Raw genomic sequence first — 18,064 nt, 5'->3', positions numbered from 1 at the left:
GTGGTGACTGACTTTTTTAAATAAATAAATACATGGCAGAGGAGGGAAATAAGAAGGCAAGTAGGGATGACAATGAGACGGGGCGAGTTTCAGTATTTGCGGTACAGTGCGGGTTAGAGCTTTTGCGGAGCGGGGCGGGGCGGGTACGCGGGTTGAATATTTCTTTTTTTTGTCGTGTGCCTTGAAATTGAAATCTTTCCAGCTAAAGTTTGTCAATACTCAAGAGCCGTGAAATTGAAATTCCTAGCCATTATTGATAAATTTCTTTTATCTCTAACTCCAATTTTACATACCCTTTTAGGTAATCCTGCAAATTCTTGATTGTCTCTTTTTATTAATGGGTATGTAGTTTTTCTTAGTATTTGATCCCAATTTAATATTAACTGAGGATAAATCTTATAGATTCATTATATTTTACTATGTAGGTTGTGGAAAATAATATAAAATCACTTGGTTCCTTATGTATTTGAATATTATTTTTGCTATTTTCTACTTTGCAATTAATCTTCTTAATATTATGCACACGTTGTTGTTAATACTAATTTTAAACTAGTAGATCATATTAAATTTAATGAAACTTGATTTTAGGCACAAATTTGGACGGATCTTATATTGAAAAGGCAAAAAGTCATTCGTATAGTGCAGGAGCACTCACATTTTTTTACTTACTCTTTCACTTCATTTCAAAATTAGGCTCGCTCTAGGCTAGTTTTGGACCTCTCTCGAACAAGGGAAGAACAACATAGCATTAACTTCAATTGAACAAGAAAAGAAAAGATTGTAAACCGACGTTGAATGGTTTAACTTGACCACTAAAGAAGGTGAAGATTAGACGAGAGAGTAGGCTAACTTACTACTAAGCTTTAGGCTCCATAGTTGAAAATATGTTCCTATTTACTTTGTATATTTCTACAAGAAACAGATCCCAAGCATTATCTAGTGAAATTGCTTGTACTAATTGAGTCATTTAATAGTTTTCTAAAATATGATGAAAGGAACAATTACATCTCTCTCTAAATCACAAAAGGAAGGAAAGAGAGCAAAAAAAAGAAAGCTCAATGTATGGGTGATGTAATTCAAATAGTTACATCTTCTTTTGACCTAGTTAAAGCCTTTTTAGCCATCTTAATCCATGAACTAAAATAGTTCTTCTATAGATGGCAAATTTCAACTTTTACAACTAATATACAAAGAATCTTGTCCCATCTTATTGTTTCTTCCCTTCTGCTAAGCTAACTCGCAATGCCCTTCCATCCAATTCCTGATAAAGACATATACAGAAGGGGCAAAATTGTAAGTAGTTCTTTCATTTTTCTCAAGAAATTGAAGTTTCGTGTATCGATGATACACTCGAACTGATTCGTAGGACGCGCGTGTCTACTTGTTTAACTTTATTCAAGTTTAAGTACCTACTAGTGCACACGGCACAACAAAGTTTCAGAGCATAGATGTCAGTTGAGACCAAGTTAAATGGCACGTTTATGTATTATATCAATAAAAAATGTGTTTGGTTTTACACTAGGTAAGTTGGGATACACTTTTATTTCCAACTTTAACCTTGAATATTTTAAAGAACTTTGGTGAAGGGCATTTAGGATTGTTATCCAACCGTGAAGGTGGTTAAAAATTAATACCTCAATTATGGTATAAATAATCCCAGGATCGATAATCGGAATTGAAAACTCAACTAACCATGGGAGTAAATAATCCCGAAACTATTATACCTTATCGCACAAACCAAACGACTTATGAAAAAATCCTTTCCCACAAAATGAGCTGAACAAATGAAATGTTTCAAAAAGAGAGTTATAGAAATGCATACCACTCCATTGAGATTGTTAAGAGCATTTTCCATTTCTTCTCTAGTCTCAAAGCTCACAAAACCGTAGCCACGAGATCTCCCAGTCTCTCCGTCATACAGTACCCTAGCTCCAACAACAGCTCCATATTCTTGAAATGCTTGTGCCAAACTTTCAGATGTGACTGACCACGCCAAATTACCAACGAAGAGCTTGTGTTCTGTTTCAGGGTAAAGTGGTTCTTTTGGTTTAGGCTTGTCTGAGAAATTCACCCTTAAGGTTCTGCCACCATACTCCTGAAATCAGTAAATCATGCTTTAGTGTATAGCCTCAGATAAGCTCAACGTCGAAATATATGTAATGTTCAACATCGATTTATGAAAGGAAATTGAAATAACCACTTACTCTTCCGTCAAGATTTTCAACGACTGTCTTGCAATCTTCAAGAGAACTCATTGTCACAAATGCAAATCCTCTGCTTTTACCTGTATCCCTGTCATAAAGAACCTGGACAAATTGGAATAAATTAGCGCGTAAAATTCATTTAGGACATAGATAGGAGGAACATTTTGGTTTTGATTAGGAGAAAGTTTTTTCCTTGCATTAAAGAGATGGTTAAATCGCAGCATACACATTTCAATTACGAACACAGTTCCACTTCAGGTCAAGTTCAATCCAAGCTTCAAACCTTTTTGCACTCAAGTGATCACCTTTGCTCTTATTTCAACTATCTTTCACTTAACTAACTCAGTCAAAACTGGAAAGTAACATTTTCAAAATACAGTGTTCAATTGCTAACTTTCATATTCAAGTTTGAGTCTGAATACTAATTATGTTTGGAACTTATTCATCATCAACTTAATCATGAAACAATAGGGTGCACTTGTTGGCTCTGTTACATGAACTTGTTGACAAGTATGTATGTGTAAGTATATGGAAAGGTAAATTCATTTTTTGTGTATCTATTTTTTAGTATATCTAGAGGGATTTTGACAATGCACCCACCTCTTATCACATTTTTTCGACACAAATACGTCAAGATATATAAGTGAAGGATCCATGTAACATAGCTAAGGTGGTATGGCAAACACTAACATTTTAGCACCTACTTATTCCACGAATATCTAATTCGTTTTCCCTCATTATTTTCCATGAGATAGTAGTCAAGATCATCCATGAGACCATGACTCTATGTAAACACTGAATGTGTCAATGTGGTTCACAAAATGGGAACACAAAAACCAGAGCGTAGATCGAACACCTTAATCTACTTCAAGAAGCAACTGTACCACAATAATATGTCGAAATTCAATCCTCAACTAAGCAAGTCACTAGAAAATATTTTTGTCTCTAAACAATTCAGTAAGAAAATGGCAACTACTTTAGCTTTTCATATCCCTGATATACACCATATATACATAGGCAAACAACACAAATCCCACTAGTTTAGAGCCTAATTACGTGCCTTTCCATGAATTTTTGATATTACTATTTGTACCAGATTTTGGTCCCCAGATACATTATCTGGCGCATTCTCTCGAATACATAGGGTCAAAATTCGATGTAATTTCTTCTAGATACATTGTATTCAAATGGATTCACATGTATATGAGATACGAGTTGGAATTGATTATACGAATACTCATATTTCACTCTAATTCAAGCAAAATGCATACCTCAACAAGCTCAGGACTAGCATAGTCTTGAACAATCCCAGCAAGTTGTGCACTATCACAAAGATACGGCAAATTCCCAAAATAAAGCTTAGTATTAACACCTTCACTTTCACTACTCCCATCGGAACCCTCTCCTACCTTCTCCTCCTCCTCATCCACCGCCGGCGCCGGCACCTCTTCCTCCTCCTCCGTCACCGCCGCTTCCACCTCATCTTGCACCACCGCAGCTGCCAGCCTCGGCAATACCCTCCACTTCTTGTAAATCGACGTCAGTTCACTTGACGACGATGAAATTAAAGTTAGATTTGGAGTTCTAGTTGATGAAATTTTAAGTAGATGATCGGAATTAGTCCAATTTAATGTAGAACGTATACAATGAAGACTGGAAAACGAAGAAGCTACTGCTGTGGCAGCTGCGGCCGCCATGATTTCGCCGGAATTTCAATTTTGATCGGAGATTTATTTTTTTTTTCGATGGAGAAGTATTATTAGTGAAGAGTTGAGAAAAAATAGAAGGATATTATTACTGAGTATTTATTTGTTTGAGTGGTGAGGTGGAGAGATGAAATCCAAAGAGATAGGAGAAAATATAGATGAAGTGGATATTGTATAGTAATTGATAAGGTTTTTGGATTATTACTTTTTTTCTTTCTTGTTTTAATTGAATTGAAACTCTTTTTGTTGGTGTTTTCTTAGCCACACAACATGCTGCAAACTTTCTAGAAAGTGAAATGAGAAACAAAAGTAAAACATATGTAATCTCGTAGAAATAGACTGTTTTTGAAAAATCTTTGAGTTTAGTAAAGTAGATTAAAGTAGTTATGAGAAGGAAATACGATAGTGAAGAGAATAAAAGATTGTATCGAATATTCAGAAAAAAGGAATAGTAATAACAAGGAAATAATGTGATAATCGAAATATGATAGACAGTAGATGGCAACATATGTCAAAACAAAAAAACTACATTTCTAAGAAATGTTTGTCATCGATTGACATCTATTCTCCTATCTATAACTAATCATTGAGTTTGTTTTAGTATAAAGTGAGTAATAGTTTAACTATGAAGCTCGTAAGATGGTGATGGTTTAGATGATAAATGAAGGATGTAATATATAGGTTGTTCTTTTAACTTGACATCAGTTGACATCTATGTCTTCCAACCGCACAAATAGACAGTTGAACTTGTATAAAGTTAAACAATTAGATATGCACATCCTATATGATATAATACATTAGGATGCGAATTGCCAAAAACCCCTGAACTCAAAATTATCAAATTGTATGAGAAAATGGCCTTGTTGAATAAGTTCAAAAAAGTGTTTGATGAAATGCCTGAGAGAAACAGTCATATGGAATGCAATGATTAGAAGGTATTTTCAAAATGGGAATATTGAGAAAGTTGTGTTTTGTATAATGAAATGCCTTCTACTGATTTGTTTTCTTATAACACCATGATTTTAGGCAGAAACGAAGTCAGAATTTTAATTTTATGGATTTTAAATAATTAAAATAACTATGTTAAGTACTGATAACTGGATTCTAGATTTGAATTGAGTTAAGAATCCATGTTTGGGACGGTATGAAAAAAAAGAACTTCCTATATTATACTATTCAATTCTCAACAACGAGCTGATTTGATAGTTTAGATAATGGTATTCTTGATATTGATCCAATTTAAGATAACCAAAAGATAATATTCATTCATTAAATTTACAAGCTAAAGATTTATTATCTTCATGAGATTAAATCCCGATCGAGTTCAAAAGCTTAAGAAATTAAGCCTTGTGCATCATATCATATATATTGAACACCACATTTTATGTTTGGTACAAACTTTTCATAAGTAAAGCTTGTCTATCTTATTCAAAGTTCTTTCCATGACATATATAGCAATTGGAAAGAACACACACACAAAAAAAAAAAAAAAAAAAAACAAAAACTTAAACCCCTTGGTACAACTCTTCAACTCAGGTACGTGCATGTCTGATTCTTTTTTCATCACTTAGCGTAGACAGAAGGATTAGCGAGGAGGTAATCTTCGACAGCCTTGAAAAGTTCCATGGCTTGTTTCTTGCCTTCATTGTGTTCTTCTTCCTTTAAAACATAGTCACCTTTTGTGTGGTACTCAGTTTTTGTCTTGCAAACACATCCTCCATTTCCAGCAGCTTCAAATTTGATGTCATAGGTAATTGATTCCAATTTGTCTCCAAGAACATCACCTTCTATAAGTGAATATTTTGTTACCAAATTCTTGTCATCAATTGCATGAATCTTGTGCTTCAAGTACTTTATTGGACCACCTGATATTAACAAAAATAATATAAGTTTAGTATTATATTATTGATGTAACTAATTTTTTAAGTTAAGTGAGTCATTCGAAGGATATCTATAGATATGTTAAATGAACGAGTTGAAATCTATTGTATTCTATTAAAAACACATCTAAAGTATTCTAATTTTTTGAGTTTTATATCCTTTTTTTTAGTGAGTTTTATATCTAAACTATCAAATGTTTGAGTTTCTATCACCAAATATTTATCAAAATACACTTAAACTATCCGTTGTTCAATTTTTTTATCTGAACAATAGTGATATTTCAGGTAGAAAAAATAGTTCAAATGTGTTTCGAGAAATATTTGATGATAGTCCATGTATGAAACTCACATACATATCAACACACACTTGAACTATCAATTTTTCACTTTTCTTATTTGAACGATAGTGATATTTCATGTAGAAAAAATGAACGACTGATAGTTTAAATGTGTTTCGAGAAATTTGATGATAGTCTAGGATAGGAAACTCATACACATGATAGTTCAAATATGAAACTCAAAAACTTGATATACTTTACATGTATTTTTAACTCGTCACTCCAATATAATATAATTAATCGTATACACTAACAATATACAGAAGATATTTACACAATCAGATAGTTCATTTAAACTAGCTAGGTAGTAAAAATGATAAATGTAAAACTAATTATATTACCTTCAACAAAGTTCATCTTCTTGATGCTTCCATCTCCCTCAGTCTCAACATTCTTAACATTTGGCATCAATTTAGGGATAAGATTGTCAGCATCAACAACCAAAGCTTTGAACAACCTAGTAGGGGACACTGTGCTTGTGGCTTCATGTGTATAGGTAGTGACACCCATAGTGTTAATTTTCTTTCAACTTTTTGTTTAGTAATAAAAAAGAGAATATATATAAGAAGTGAAATTAATATGCTAGCTAGTTTTGAGTTGTGGGATATAATGTTTAAGTTTTAGATGGTATTTATAGGGTATAAAATACAGTGAGAGTTAAGAGTTTGAAGTCATCACCAACCTTAGCTTTAATGCTAATTTCAATATTCAAAGTAGGCCATTCTTGACTTCTATATTATTTTTTCTAGATGGTGATGGTTATCGCGTCGTAAGTAGTGAAATTAGAATTTAAATTTTATGCTTTAAATTCATTATATTTTGATGTTATGAGTTTATACTATCTATTATTTGTTGCACATAATTTTTATGAATTTATTGTATTTCACGATAAAAATATTAGATTCAAATGAATCTGTTACATTCATCTCTATCACCACTCTTAATCGAAGTTTTTGAATTTTGAATTCTAAAGATGCAAATAACTTTATTCTTAATCAGATATATCTTAAATTTGATTCCTAAATGAAGATGATTCTAAAAAAATATATTTTTCTCTTTTAACAAACTTTACACTATACAAATTTTCAAATTAATCGAGATTGAAAATAATATCGAATATCAAAATGAAAAACGAAAATATATATTCCATTTGCGTCACTTAGTTCAAATTAATTTGTTGGTTGTGGCGTTGGATAACTTCATGACAAAATGGTCTAACAATGAGGCTCGATGACACATTAGGTATACTCCATATCAAAATTGTGTCATATATATCCAAATGCTTTGTGTTTTTTTCTTAGTATTTAGAGTAATAGATAATGATATTAATTAAAATCAAGATAAATTATACAAATAAAATAATTTTAATAATATTTGTTGAATTTGGTTTTAAATTAAACTTTGATGGTATGACTTTATTACAAAAAAATTGGGTATTATAATTATAATAAAAAATGATTATTGGACATAAAAAATTTGTGAAAGTGAATAACTTTTTATATGACACAATTCAAAAGTTAAAGAATTTTGTGTTTTTTTATTTACATATTTTATAAATATAATATTGTATTTAGATTTTAATACAATCAAGACAATCTACCTTGCTCAAGCGTTATTAACAAACGGACTCAGGCTGAACTATAAAAACTTTAGTTTTAGATGGATTCCAAAAATAAAAAATAAAATTGCCCAACTTTATTAAATTACGAATTGATCTGGATTGATATAACAAGTCAACATAGCTGATCATTAAATATCTTTTAAAAAGTTTAATTTGAAAATATAAAGTAAAAAAAAGTTACCTAACTTATGGTATTTTCACATAAAATAAGATGAATAATAATAAGTTATTGCTTGTTGCCTTTTGGTAATTGGGTGGGTAGGTGTGAAGGATAATATAAATTAACTAAGGATATGGTTTTAAACGACTTTCCGCATATGTTTTCTTTATTTATTTTTAAAATAAAAAATAATTATGAATTTAAGTTATATATATAGTAAGTATAAGAAAATTTTATATTATCAATATGTAGTTATCTATTAATATAAGTTATATGTTTTATTTTTCAGATTATTTTTAAATATATTTAAATAATCTAATAATAATTTATTATCTTGAAATATTTTATTTTGCCTTTTTTTCGAACTCTTATCGATATTTTTGTCTAAAAGTGAAATCTTTTATAAGTGTAGAAATATTGACTATAAGTAAAGCCAATATTGCTAATGTGAAAGTGGGAATTATGTCATGTTTGGATGCAAATTATAATATATATCGTGCAACTCATCATATACGTATTCTAATATTATTTGTACTATTTTAAAAATATTTATACTAATTAGTATGCTTGAGATGTTGCACATGTTTAATAAAAGACAATTATTGGGATCTCTCTATTCTTAATTAGAAATCTCAAATTTGAATTGAAAAATAATTTTTTTGTAGAGAGCATCATCTCTAGAAAAAGACCTGACATTATATAAATTTAAATTTAATCAGATCCTAATACGAAGATTGAACATGAAAAAAAAAAGCGTTCATTCATTAGAGACGGAAAGATTTTTGCCTTGCGTTTACCCAAAAAGTATTGCTAATTGAACCATTATTGAACTACATAAAATATTTTATAGATTATGTTTAATTTATTATTATGAAAGTTAATTAGTTTTGTCATTTGATTATTTTATTTTATGTATTACTAATTATTATTATTTTATCATAGTAAATAAATAAATAAAAACTCTTATCAGATTGCTGTCTAGTCTATTCCATCTGTACTGACTCTTGTTGTGATTACAACATCCAAAATATTTTCTCCAAATTTGAGACCTAATTTTAATGTGGAACTTTGACAACGTCAAAGTATGCAACGCCATTAATTTTGACATCTCAATAGAATATACCGAGTTTAAATTCTAAATTCGCCTCTCTCCATCTTCTATAGGCTCGTTGAGATATCAGGAGAGAAATAACTACATACTCGGATCCATCATCCATGCTTATTATCATGATATCCTAAGAAGTAAGGAAACTGTACTATAGATGGTCGAAATCAGTTGTTTATTACTCCTTTCGATTCAATTTATGTGATATAGTTAGATTTGACACAAAATTTAAGAGAACATAAAAGACTTTTGAAACTTGTGATCTAAAATACATTTTAAATATTTGTTGGATATACAAATTTAGTGTTCCAAAATCTCAATAATAATGTTAGTTAGTAAAATACACCTCTAATTAAATATTTCGAGATATGTAGACGTCAACAAGGATCAAGTATTGTAAAACGGAGAAAATAGGATGAATACTCACACAAATATAGACATATACTTTTTTTGTTGAAAAACCCCTAAATTTGCCGTGAACTATTAGTTTTGTTCCCAAACTATTAACGGCCCGAAAAACACCTCTACTCAACTAACTGAACTTAGAGACGTTCATAATCTTGTCACATGAGTAAAATACACCCTTAAATTCTCGTCAAGTTTAGTGGTGTTTTTATTAAGAGTTTCAGATTCCTCTAAAATTTTGAGACCACTTGGTATGTCATGTAAAAGATCGGGGTGTATTTAAATTGAGTTAATCAAATAAAAAAATAATTTTAAAATTGTCAATAATTTGAGAATGAAACTAATAATTCAATTCAAGTTTTGAAAATTGTTGACGTCAAAATTTTCACAAATTGTGCCTTGGGCTTCATATAATATAATTGAAAAGGACATATCAAGGCTTGGTACAAGCAAAAAGAAAGCAAAGCTTTCAATATTATTTATTGGAAGTTCTTTCCATGTCATACAATTGGAAAGAACAACACACAACAAAAAACTATAACAATGTAAAAACTCAAGCCCATGGAACTTTTGATCAACTTTTTCGTCTCAGCTAAAAGTTTAAACTTTTTAGAAATAACACACATGTATATATAATTATTTAATTATATAATATCACAACACGTCCTGATCATCTCTCACGTGTGGATCTGATTCATATTTCATCACTTAAGCGTAGACAGAAGGATTAGCGAGGAGGTACGCTTCGATGGCCTTGAATAGGTCAATGGCTTTCCCTTTGCCTACATTGTGTTCTTCTTCACTAACAACATAATCACCTTTTGTGTGATACTCAGTTGTTGTCTTGCAAACACAACCTCCATCTCCAGCAGCTTCAAATTTGACATCATAGGCAATTGATTCCAATTTGTCACCAAGAACATCACCTTCAATAAGTGAATATTTTGTTTCTAAGTTCTTGTCATCAATTGCATGAATCTTGTGCTTCAAGTACTTAATTGGACCACCTGTCATTAACAAAAAATAAATTAAGTTCCATATATATTATCGATGTAAATAATTTTTTACACGATGAGGTCATTCAAACAACAGAGTCAAAATAGGTTGAGTTAATGAATAAACAGATTATTGATCCGTCCAAAAGTTGCTTAAGTTGAAATTGACTGAAATGTAGGTCATATAACACAACATGTCCAATTATTACTAGTTTTAGTTGCTTTATTTTTTATTTTTTATTTTATATAAATTTTTATAGTACCTTGTAAAACTATGTTATGTTTTTCTTTATTTTAACTGTGTAACATATCAAATAAAAAATTATTCGGACAAGAGTTCTCATGAGTTAATTTAGACCGTATACTAGTTTAATTTCTTACAGACTAAGCTAATAGACGATTAGGTCAATAACTTTTCCAAACTTGGGTGGATTAGACATGTTAGGTTGATGAACTAACTATGTCACCTCTCTCTATAGGTATGTCTTTTAATAATATGAGATTTAATTTTGACAAATTTCAGTTTCATTATGAATATCGAAGATCAAATCGAAAAAAATTATGATTTAACCAAGATCATAAATTTAAAACAAACCTTCAACAAAGTTCATTTGCTTGATGCTTCCAGCACCACCATCTCCCTCAACAACCTCAATGCTCTTAACATCATGTGACAACAATTTAGGTACAAGGCTGTCAAAATCAAGAACCAAACCTTTGAATAGCCTTGTTGGGGCAATTGTGGTTGTGGACTCATGTGTAAAGGTACTCACACCCATAATGTTTGATTAAATATTTAATTGCCTTTTGAAAAAAAAGAAGAAGATGAATATAATGCTTTGAAGTGTGTGTGATATATTGAAAGTTTTAGATGGTATTTATAGGACAAAAATGGAGTGAGATTTGGTTGATAATTATTTTAGTTTTTTCCCTACCTTGAAAAGTCATATAAATATAAATCTTTGGACAAGTGGTGTACAATTACTCGTATTCAGTATAAGTAGAGTGAAAACTGTTCAAATCTTTTGGATTTATCCTATCACTCATAATCCAAAAAGACGAATATATCAAACAAAAAAAATAAATTATTTTTTAATGATAATAAAAATTTAAATTAAGATGAATCGTTAAATCGTAATCTAAAAGGTGTATAGGTAGTTGGAAAAATTTGGTGAAATTTTATTAGAATTATATGTCACGAGCAACCTTAGCTTTAGTATTAATTTCAACATTCAAAGCAGTGCATTGTTGACAATTGTGTCCATTTTTTATTCTACATGTTGTGTCACTATCTTTGATAATTAAATTTGTTAGTTGTGGCATTGTGAGAATTTTATGCCATTATGGTCGATAAAAATAAGGCTTGCTGACACGATATTAAGTTGATTGGACGGTAGGAACCTAAGTGGTAGTGCTCCTCATGTCCTTTTAGAGTCCGATTAAATACAAACTTGTGCCGAAAAGTCTTACATTAGGATAAAAGGTATCCTAACATAGGTGATTCTGTATTCTGAGTAACTCAAATTCGAGACCTCTGATTAAAGAAGAATGAGTACTTACCAATCTATAATAACCCTTATTGATAGTGCTATTAAGTCTGAAAGTACAAAAGAACGTTCATTTCCTGATATTACTATCAATTAATTGCTTGAATTCAAAATTATCTAATTTCACGAGTTTGAGCTTTTTAATATCATGATAGGTGTTTTTATTTATATAAATATATATATTTATATTCAATATTGTTTATATTTATATCATAATAATTTATTTGATTAAACTTTAAATCGATCATGCTTGCTTTGGAAAAAACCATTTCGAGAAAAGTAATTTTCTACAAAGTTTAAATATACCCCAAATAAATATTTTTCGGGTTTTGATTTTTTTGAGGAGGCTAGTTGTTCTTTGATAATTGGGTGGGTGGGTGGGTGGTTGGGAGAGAGGACAAAGATATATAGTATATAGTACTATATACTATATAGTTTATATTATCTTTAGAAAAATCTTTTAAATGTCTACATCTTATTGACTAAGCCAAACATTGTCTTATACTAAAATCTTTGGAGTTGATGAAATCTTGACCAAGTAAAAACCAATTGGTAATGTGAAAGTGGCAATTTTGTATGCATTCAACCTTTCTACTATCGATTTAAAAAGAATTAACAAAGGTCATGTTCTCTACGTAAATTGAAATTTGATTAATTCAAATTTATATTTGTAGGCTTATTTTGAGGGCATCAATTTTAATAAATTTTTTTTTTAGATCTAGAGCTTAAATCTCGAGATTTAAGATTAAGATGGGCAATTATAACCATTTCAATTCATTCTAATTTATATCGATGACTATAGGTCATGTTTGATTGCATATAGTGTTATTAGAAATTTAGAATAAGATAAAAGTAATATAGCATGTTCATGTTATTTTATATTTGATGAGATAGAAATATACAACGTTTTTCTAAATCTTGCTGCAACTAGGTATATATATTATTGTATTATTGTATTATTTATTTTGTCTCCTATTTTTCATAAAATAATATTAGTATATAAATTTCCCCGTAATTTACACATATATCAAGACGTTCGAATTTTTAAATTGCAAACTATACATCATATTATAAAAGTTATTCCTAACCAACTATATCAAATATAATATTATTTATACATAATATAATACTCTCTCAATCCACTTTTATTTGTCGTGTTACACTTTTCGAAAGTCAATTTAACTAATTTTTAAAGTTAAATTAGATAACATTAATTCGATATTTTAAACAAAAAATTTAGATATTCAAAAACTATTCAAAAAGTACTATAAATTGCATTTTTTTTGCATATCAATATAATGAAAAAATACATTATAAAATATTAGGTAAAGTTTTTATAGTTTAACTCTAAAAAAAAAACTATGACAATTAAAAATAGACGAGGGTAATATCTGTATAACTCACCTCAAATGAACTATACATACCTCTATTAATTTTTATGCCTTGAAAATAGAGGTGGATCGAAATTCCACATCTCCACAAAAAAGTTTTTCTTTCAAATCAAAGTGGGAAATCAATTATTTTTAGTATTTCCCCACTTAATTGTGACTCTGATAATATAAGGAAAAATCATTTTGGTCAGAAAATTTAGCTAGAATTTGGTCAGAATGATATTTTATCTTTTAAAATATTTTTATCCTTTTAACTTTAATACATTTTAATTAAAAAATTAAAAAAAGATCAATTTATTTTAAAATAAAAAAGATATAATAAACTTTTTAAATTTTTGTTCTGACCAAATTTTTTGGCCATTTAGCATTACCCATAATATAATACTGTTTGGCGAAACTTTTAAGAATCTAATTGTTTTGAAAAGTATTTTTTATTACATTTTTTTATGAAAGTTTTGAACTTTTGAGGAATGGTAGTTTCTACTTGATCGATCAATTTGAAAAGCAATTCTTTATTAATTAAAAAGGTAATTTATGTTTGGTCAAGATTTTAAAATTACTTTTTCAATTTTTTTCGTATCTATTTTTATTCACGTACGTGTTTCTTAGTGAATTATGTATAATAATGCATATAGTTTTTGTCACTATTTTTTACATGGTTCTTCTACATTGCTATTTGCTCCATCTAAGTATGCTTGTACGTATAGTGCAAATAACAACAACACAACTCACCAATCTATCAACGAGGATTGTGGTGGAGTGATAACTGATAAATACTCATTCATCCTTAATCAGAAGTCTCGGGTTCGAATCCCCAAAGTAAAATATTCTTTATTGAAAGTTCTTTCCATGACATTCAATTGGAAAACACACAACACACAACAAAAAACTATAACAATGTAACACTCATCAAGCCCTTGGAAGAATTGGAACAACTCCATATATCAATCATTCGACTTTTTCGTCTCTCATCTAAGAGTTTAAACTTCTTAGAAATAACACACACATTTTAAATTATTTAATATCACAACACGTACGTGATCTCTCACGTGTAGACCTGATTCTTTTTCATCAATATTTAAGCGTAGACAGAAGGATTCGCGAGAAGGTATGCTTCTACAGCCTTGGAAATATTCATGATTCTCTCTTTGCCTACATTGTGTTCTTCTTCAGTAACAACATGATCACCCTTTGTGTGATACTCAGTTGTTGTCTTGTAAACACAACCTCCATTATCATAAGCTTCAAATTTGATATAATAGGTAATTGATTCCAATTTGTCTCCAAGAACATCACCTTCTATAAGTGAATATTTTGTTTCTAAGTTCTTGTCATCAATCACATGAATCTTGTGTTTCAAGTACTTTATTGGACCACCTGCCATCAACAAAAAATAATAATTAAGTTTCATATATTAATAATATCGGTGCTATCAGATCATTCGAAGAATAATATCTATAGACTATAGTCTATAGGTACATGTGTTAACCAAATGAGTTGGATTGAATTTGAGCAGGTCAAATTAGATTAAGTTAATAAATGATCGGATTATTGATCCGTTCAAAAATTACTTTGTACTAATCTGATCTACAATAAAGGTCATAACCAACCTATTGAATTATTATTAGTTTTAATTGCTTTATTTATTCATTTATAGTTTTTTAGTACCTTATATAAGTATTTTCTTTGAAAATATTCTGATAAGATTTTTCATGAGTCAATTTGGATTATATATTAATCCACTATTTGACGGGCTCATGAGCTAATAAATGAGTTGGTCAATAACTTGTCTGAACGTGAATGAGTTGGGCGGATTATATTTTTGTGGACTAAATTTTTTACCTCTGATCTATTGATAGATATGTCTTCTAATAACATGAGATTTGAAATCTTGAAAGTAAGATATATTACTGTTACAATATGTAACAATGATCTGATAGTGTAAAAATTATTTTCAAAAACAAGTTTTGCCCAAAGTAAATAGAAGTTCATTTAAGTAATCAATAAGTCGAGCTCCAATAAAAATAACAGACTATGAGTGAAGAAAAAAACATAAAACAAACCTTCAACAAAGTTCATTTGCTTGATGCTTCCTACACCACCATCTCCCTCAATAGTCTCATTGTTCTTAACATGTTGTGACAACAATTTAGGTACAAGGTTGTCAAAATCAAGAACCAAAGCTTTGAATAGTCTTGTAGGGGAAATTGTGGTTGTTGACTCATAAGTATAGGTATTCACTCCCATAATGTTTGATTTATATTTGCTTTTAAAACAAAGAGGAAATTTAAAGAGCTAAGGATAAGATGAATTAATGTTTTGAGGTGTGTGATTATGGAAGTTTAAAGATAGTATTTATAGGGATCATAAAATGGAGTGAGATTATAGGGTGTGTTTGGTAGGGAGGAAAATATAGAATATTTTTTAATTTTTACATGTTTGATTAATTATTTTTTATTTTATTTTTATAAGGAAATTAAATTTCTTAAAGATCTTTTTATTGTTTTCAATGTGGGTTTTTTATGAATGTATATATTTCCTATTTCAATCTGTTTTGAAATGATTTACTTGAGTCGATGGTCCACTAAAAACAAATTTTCTTATGTTCCTTCATAAGGTAGAGATAAGATTTGCGTATATATGATCATTATTCTCAGATTACCACTTGTGATATAACACTGAATATGTCGTTGTATATATATTTCTTAATTAAAAATCATAAAAATTACTTTCCTAAAAAGAGTAGGTAAACAAGTTTTATATGTAACATTTCAGATTCGTTGTCCCCCATCGCGTTCAACCCCCACTCCCAACTTCAATATTTCACCTAACTTCTATAGTGTTTTTCTAAATAATATATTAATGCTATTGAATTAATATGTTTTCTTATTTATTTATCAAAACACATAAAACTATTTATTTTCAAGAAAATATTATTTCATCGAAAATATTTTATTACATATACCAAACACACCCTTAGAATTCAGTCATCTTTAATCTTAATTTCAACATTCAAAGCAGTCCATTATTGACATTCGTGTCATTTTTAAAAAAAAATTACATATTGTATCATTCTCTTAATAATTAATTAATTTGTTAGTCGTGGCATTAGGAAAATTTTATGCCAAATGGTCTATAAAAATGTGGCTTGCTGACACGACATTATTATATTAATTTGATTGGACAATGTGAACCTAGTATGGTACTAAGTTTTTTATATTAAATTTTTTTTAATGTATAGTCGGTGTACAAAGTAGAAAAAGTAGATAACATGACAAATCATTATGAATAATAATCACAATAAAATAATATGATACTAATAAAAGTATAAAAAACAATAAATAGTAATCGAACTTAAAAGACAAAATATTATAAAAATAAGGAAGGATAAGCAATACAACGCCTCACATTATTACGCCAAAGCTAAAAATGGGTTGAAATTCGGAAAGGATAAAATTTAAATGTCGATATCTTGAGTAAGCCAAACACTGTCTTATAGTAAAATCTTTAGTGTTGATGAAATCTTGACTAAGCCAATTAGTAATGTGAAAGTAGCAATGATTTTGTATGCACTCAGCCTTCTACTATAGAAGATAAAATATTTGATTGCTAAAAATATATATATTTGGTAGTGGAAGTGAAGCTCAATTAATTCAGGATTCACGCATTGCAAGATTATTTATGAGGGTTACATTTTTAATAAAAAATTTTATACTCAGAGTTTGAATCAAGGCCTCTAATTAAGAGTGGAGGAATCTCAATCATTCTATTACAACTCATATTAATAACTAAATTAGGTCATGTTTGATTGCTGCAACAACGACAACAACAAATCTAGTGTAATTTCACAACTATCATATACTCGATCACCAAAAAATATGATGAAATGAATAAAATAATTAGGGTTGTTTGGTAACTTATTAAAGTTATGCAATTTAGTAATACATGAATTAGTTATGAGAAATTTATTGATTATTTTATGCAGGATTTAGTTATTCGTATTTAGTTATTATACTTTCAATTGTCTTCATAAAATAATACATAGATTCCCTTATAGCTTTCAATATTAGGTATGCTGTTTTTTAAGAACCTAATTATTTTGAAAAATCTTTTTTTTTTTTTTTTTTTAAAGTAGATTTAAAATTTTGAGGAATAGTAGTTTCTATTTGACTGATAAATTTTAAAAGCAATTCTATTTAAAATTTAATCCTAAATTTTAAATTGAAATAAATGGCGGGTCGTTTCGGGCATTTTACTTGTTGACCCATAAAAGAACTTACATCATAACATTAAAAAAAAACAGTTTTTTGGGTTTCATTTGTTTGATACACATATATAAAAGAAAAAAACTTTAATAGTTTGATTTGGTAATTAATAATAATGAAAATAAATAAGCAAATAAAAAAAAACTTTGAGTTGGACAAATTAAGCTAGGATCTATGTTATTTAGGATGTATTTGGTACGAAGAAAAATATTTTAAATTTTTTCATGTTTGATTGGTTTAAATGTTTTAGAAATGTTTTCTAAATAGACTTATTTTTAATTAAATTTTAGAAAAATGACTTCTCTTCGTAAAGTAAGGAATTTTTTCTCCAAAACTATCTTTTAACCTCACCATTGAGTGTCGAATACTGACTCTCAACTTCGACCCAGAACTTGACTCCTAATTTTGACCCTAACTCTAGACCCTGACACAGCTTATTGCCAACCC

The 18,064-nt window shown here is 29.2% G+C and overlaps 2 protein-coding genes across 8 annotated transcripts; both read right to left on the bottom strand.

Moving 5' to 3' along the window:
- Positions 1-921: 921 nt before the first annotated feature.
- Positions 922-4,001, bottom strand: LOC125808906 (28 kDa ribonucleoprotein, chloroplastic). Its single transcript, XM_049488574.1, has 4 exons — positions 3,476-4,001; positions 2,205-2,306; positions 1,823-2,095; positions 922-1,261 (listed from the first exon to the last, which is right to left on the bottom strand). Exons 1-4 carry the CDS (start codon positions 3,899-3,901, stop codon positions 1,208-1,210), a joined length of 855 nt encoding a protein of 284 aa, XP_049344531.1. The 5' UTR covers positions 3,902-4,001; the 3' UTR covers positions 922-1,207.
- A 1,289-nt stretch (positions 4,002-5,290) lies between these two features.
- Positions 5,291-15,683, bottom strand: LOC125808908 (pathogenesis-related protein STH-2-like). 7 transcript variants are annotated; one of them, XM_049488577.1, is made up of 3 exons: positions 15,416-15,683; positions 14,615-14,729; positions 5,447-5,660 (listed from the first exon to the last, which is right to left on the bottom strand). In XM_049488577.1, exons 1-3 carry the CDS (start codon positions 15,597-15,599, stop codon positions 5,474-5,476), a joined length of 486 nt encoding a protein of 161 aa, XP_049344534.1. In that variant the 5' UTR covers positions 15,600-15,683; the 3' UTR covers positions 5,447-5,473. The 7 variants fall into 7 exon arrangements, with proteins under 7 accessions (XP_049344539.1, XP_049344534.1, XP_049344532.1 ...); XM_049488575.1 differs by lacking the exons at positions 14,615-14,729; positions 15,416-15,683 and adding exons at positions 10,346-10,426; positions 11,010-11,242 and having other exon boundaries at positions 5,447-5,694; XM_049488581.1 differs by lacking the exon at positions 5,447-5,660 and adding an exon at positions 9,877-10,237 and having other exon boundaries at positions 14,541-14,729.
- Between the last annotated feature and the right edge of the window lie 2,381 nt (positions 15,684-18,064).

The sequence above is a fragment of the Solanum verrucosum genome, unplaced genomic scaffold, assembly GCF_900185275.1.
Source record: "Solanum verrucosum unplaced genomic scaffold, falcon-dt-bn FXZP01000218.1, whole genome shotgun sequence".
Classification (NCBI taxonomy): Eukaryota; Viridiplantae; Streptophyta; class Magnoliopsida; order Solanales; family Solanaceae; genus Solanum; species Solanum verrucosum.
The sequence above is the reverse complement of the archived record's forward strand: the minus strand, read 5'-3'. Positions and strand labels throughout refer to the sequence as shown.

Coding starts and splice junctions, on each gene's coding strand:
- LOC125808906 (XM_049488574.1), bottom strand. CDS start 3,901: ATGGCGGCCGCAGCTGCCACAGCAGTAGCTTCTTCGTTTTCCAGTCTT. Junction 2,307..3,475: donor CTAGTCCTGAGCTTGTTGAG/GTATGCATTTTG, acceptor CAATTTGTCCAG/GTTCTTTATGACAGGGATAC. Junction 1,262..1,822: donor TTAACAATCTCAATGGAGTG/GTATGCATTTCT, acceptor TGTCTTTATCAG/GAATTGGATGGAAGGGCATT.
- LOC125808908 (XM_049488577.1), bottom strand. CDS start 15,599: ATGGGAGTGAATACCTATACTTATGAGTCAACAACCACAATTTCCCCT. Junction 14,730..15,415: donor GCAAATGAACTTTGTTGAAG/GTTTGTTTTATG, acceptor TGTTGATGGCAG/GTGGTCCAATAAAGTACTTG. Junction 5,661..14,614: donor GACAAATTGGAATCAATTAC/CTATTATATCAA, acceptor GGAATCAATTAC/CTATGACATCAAATTTGAAG.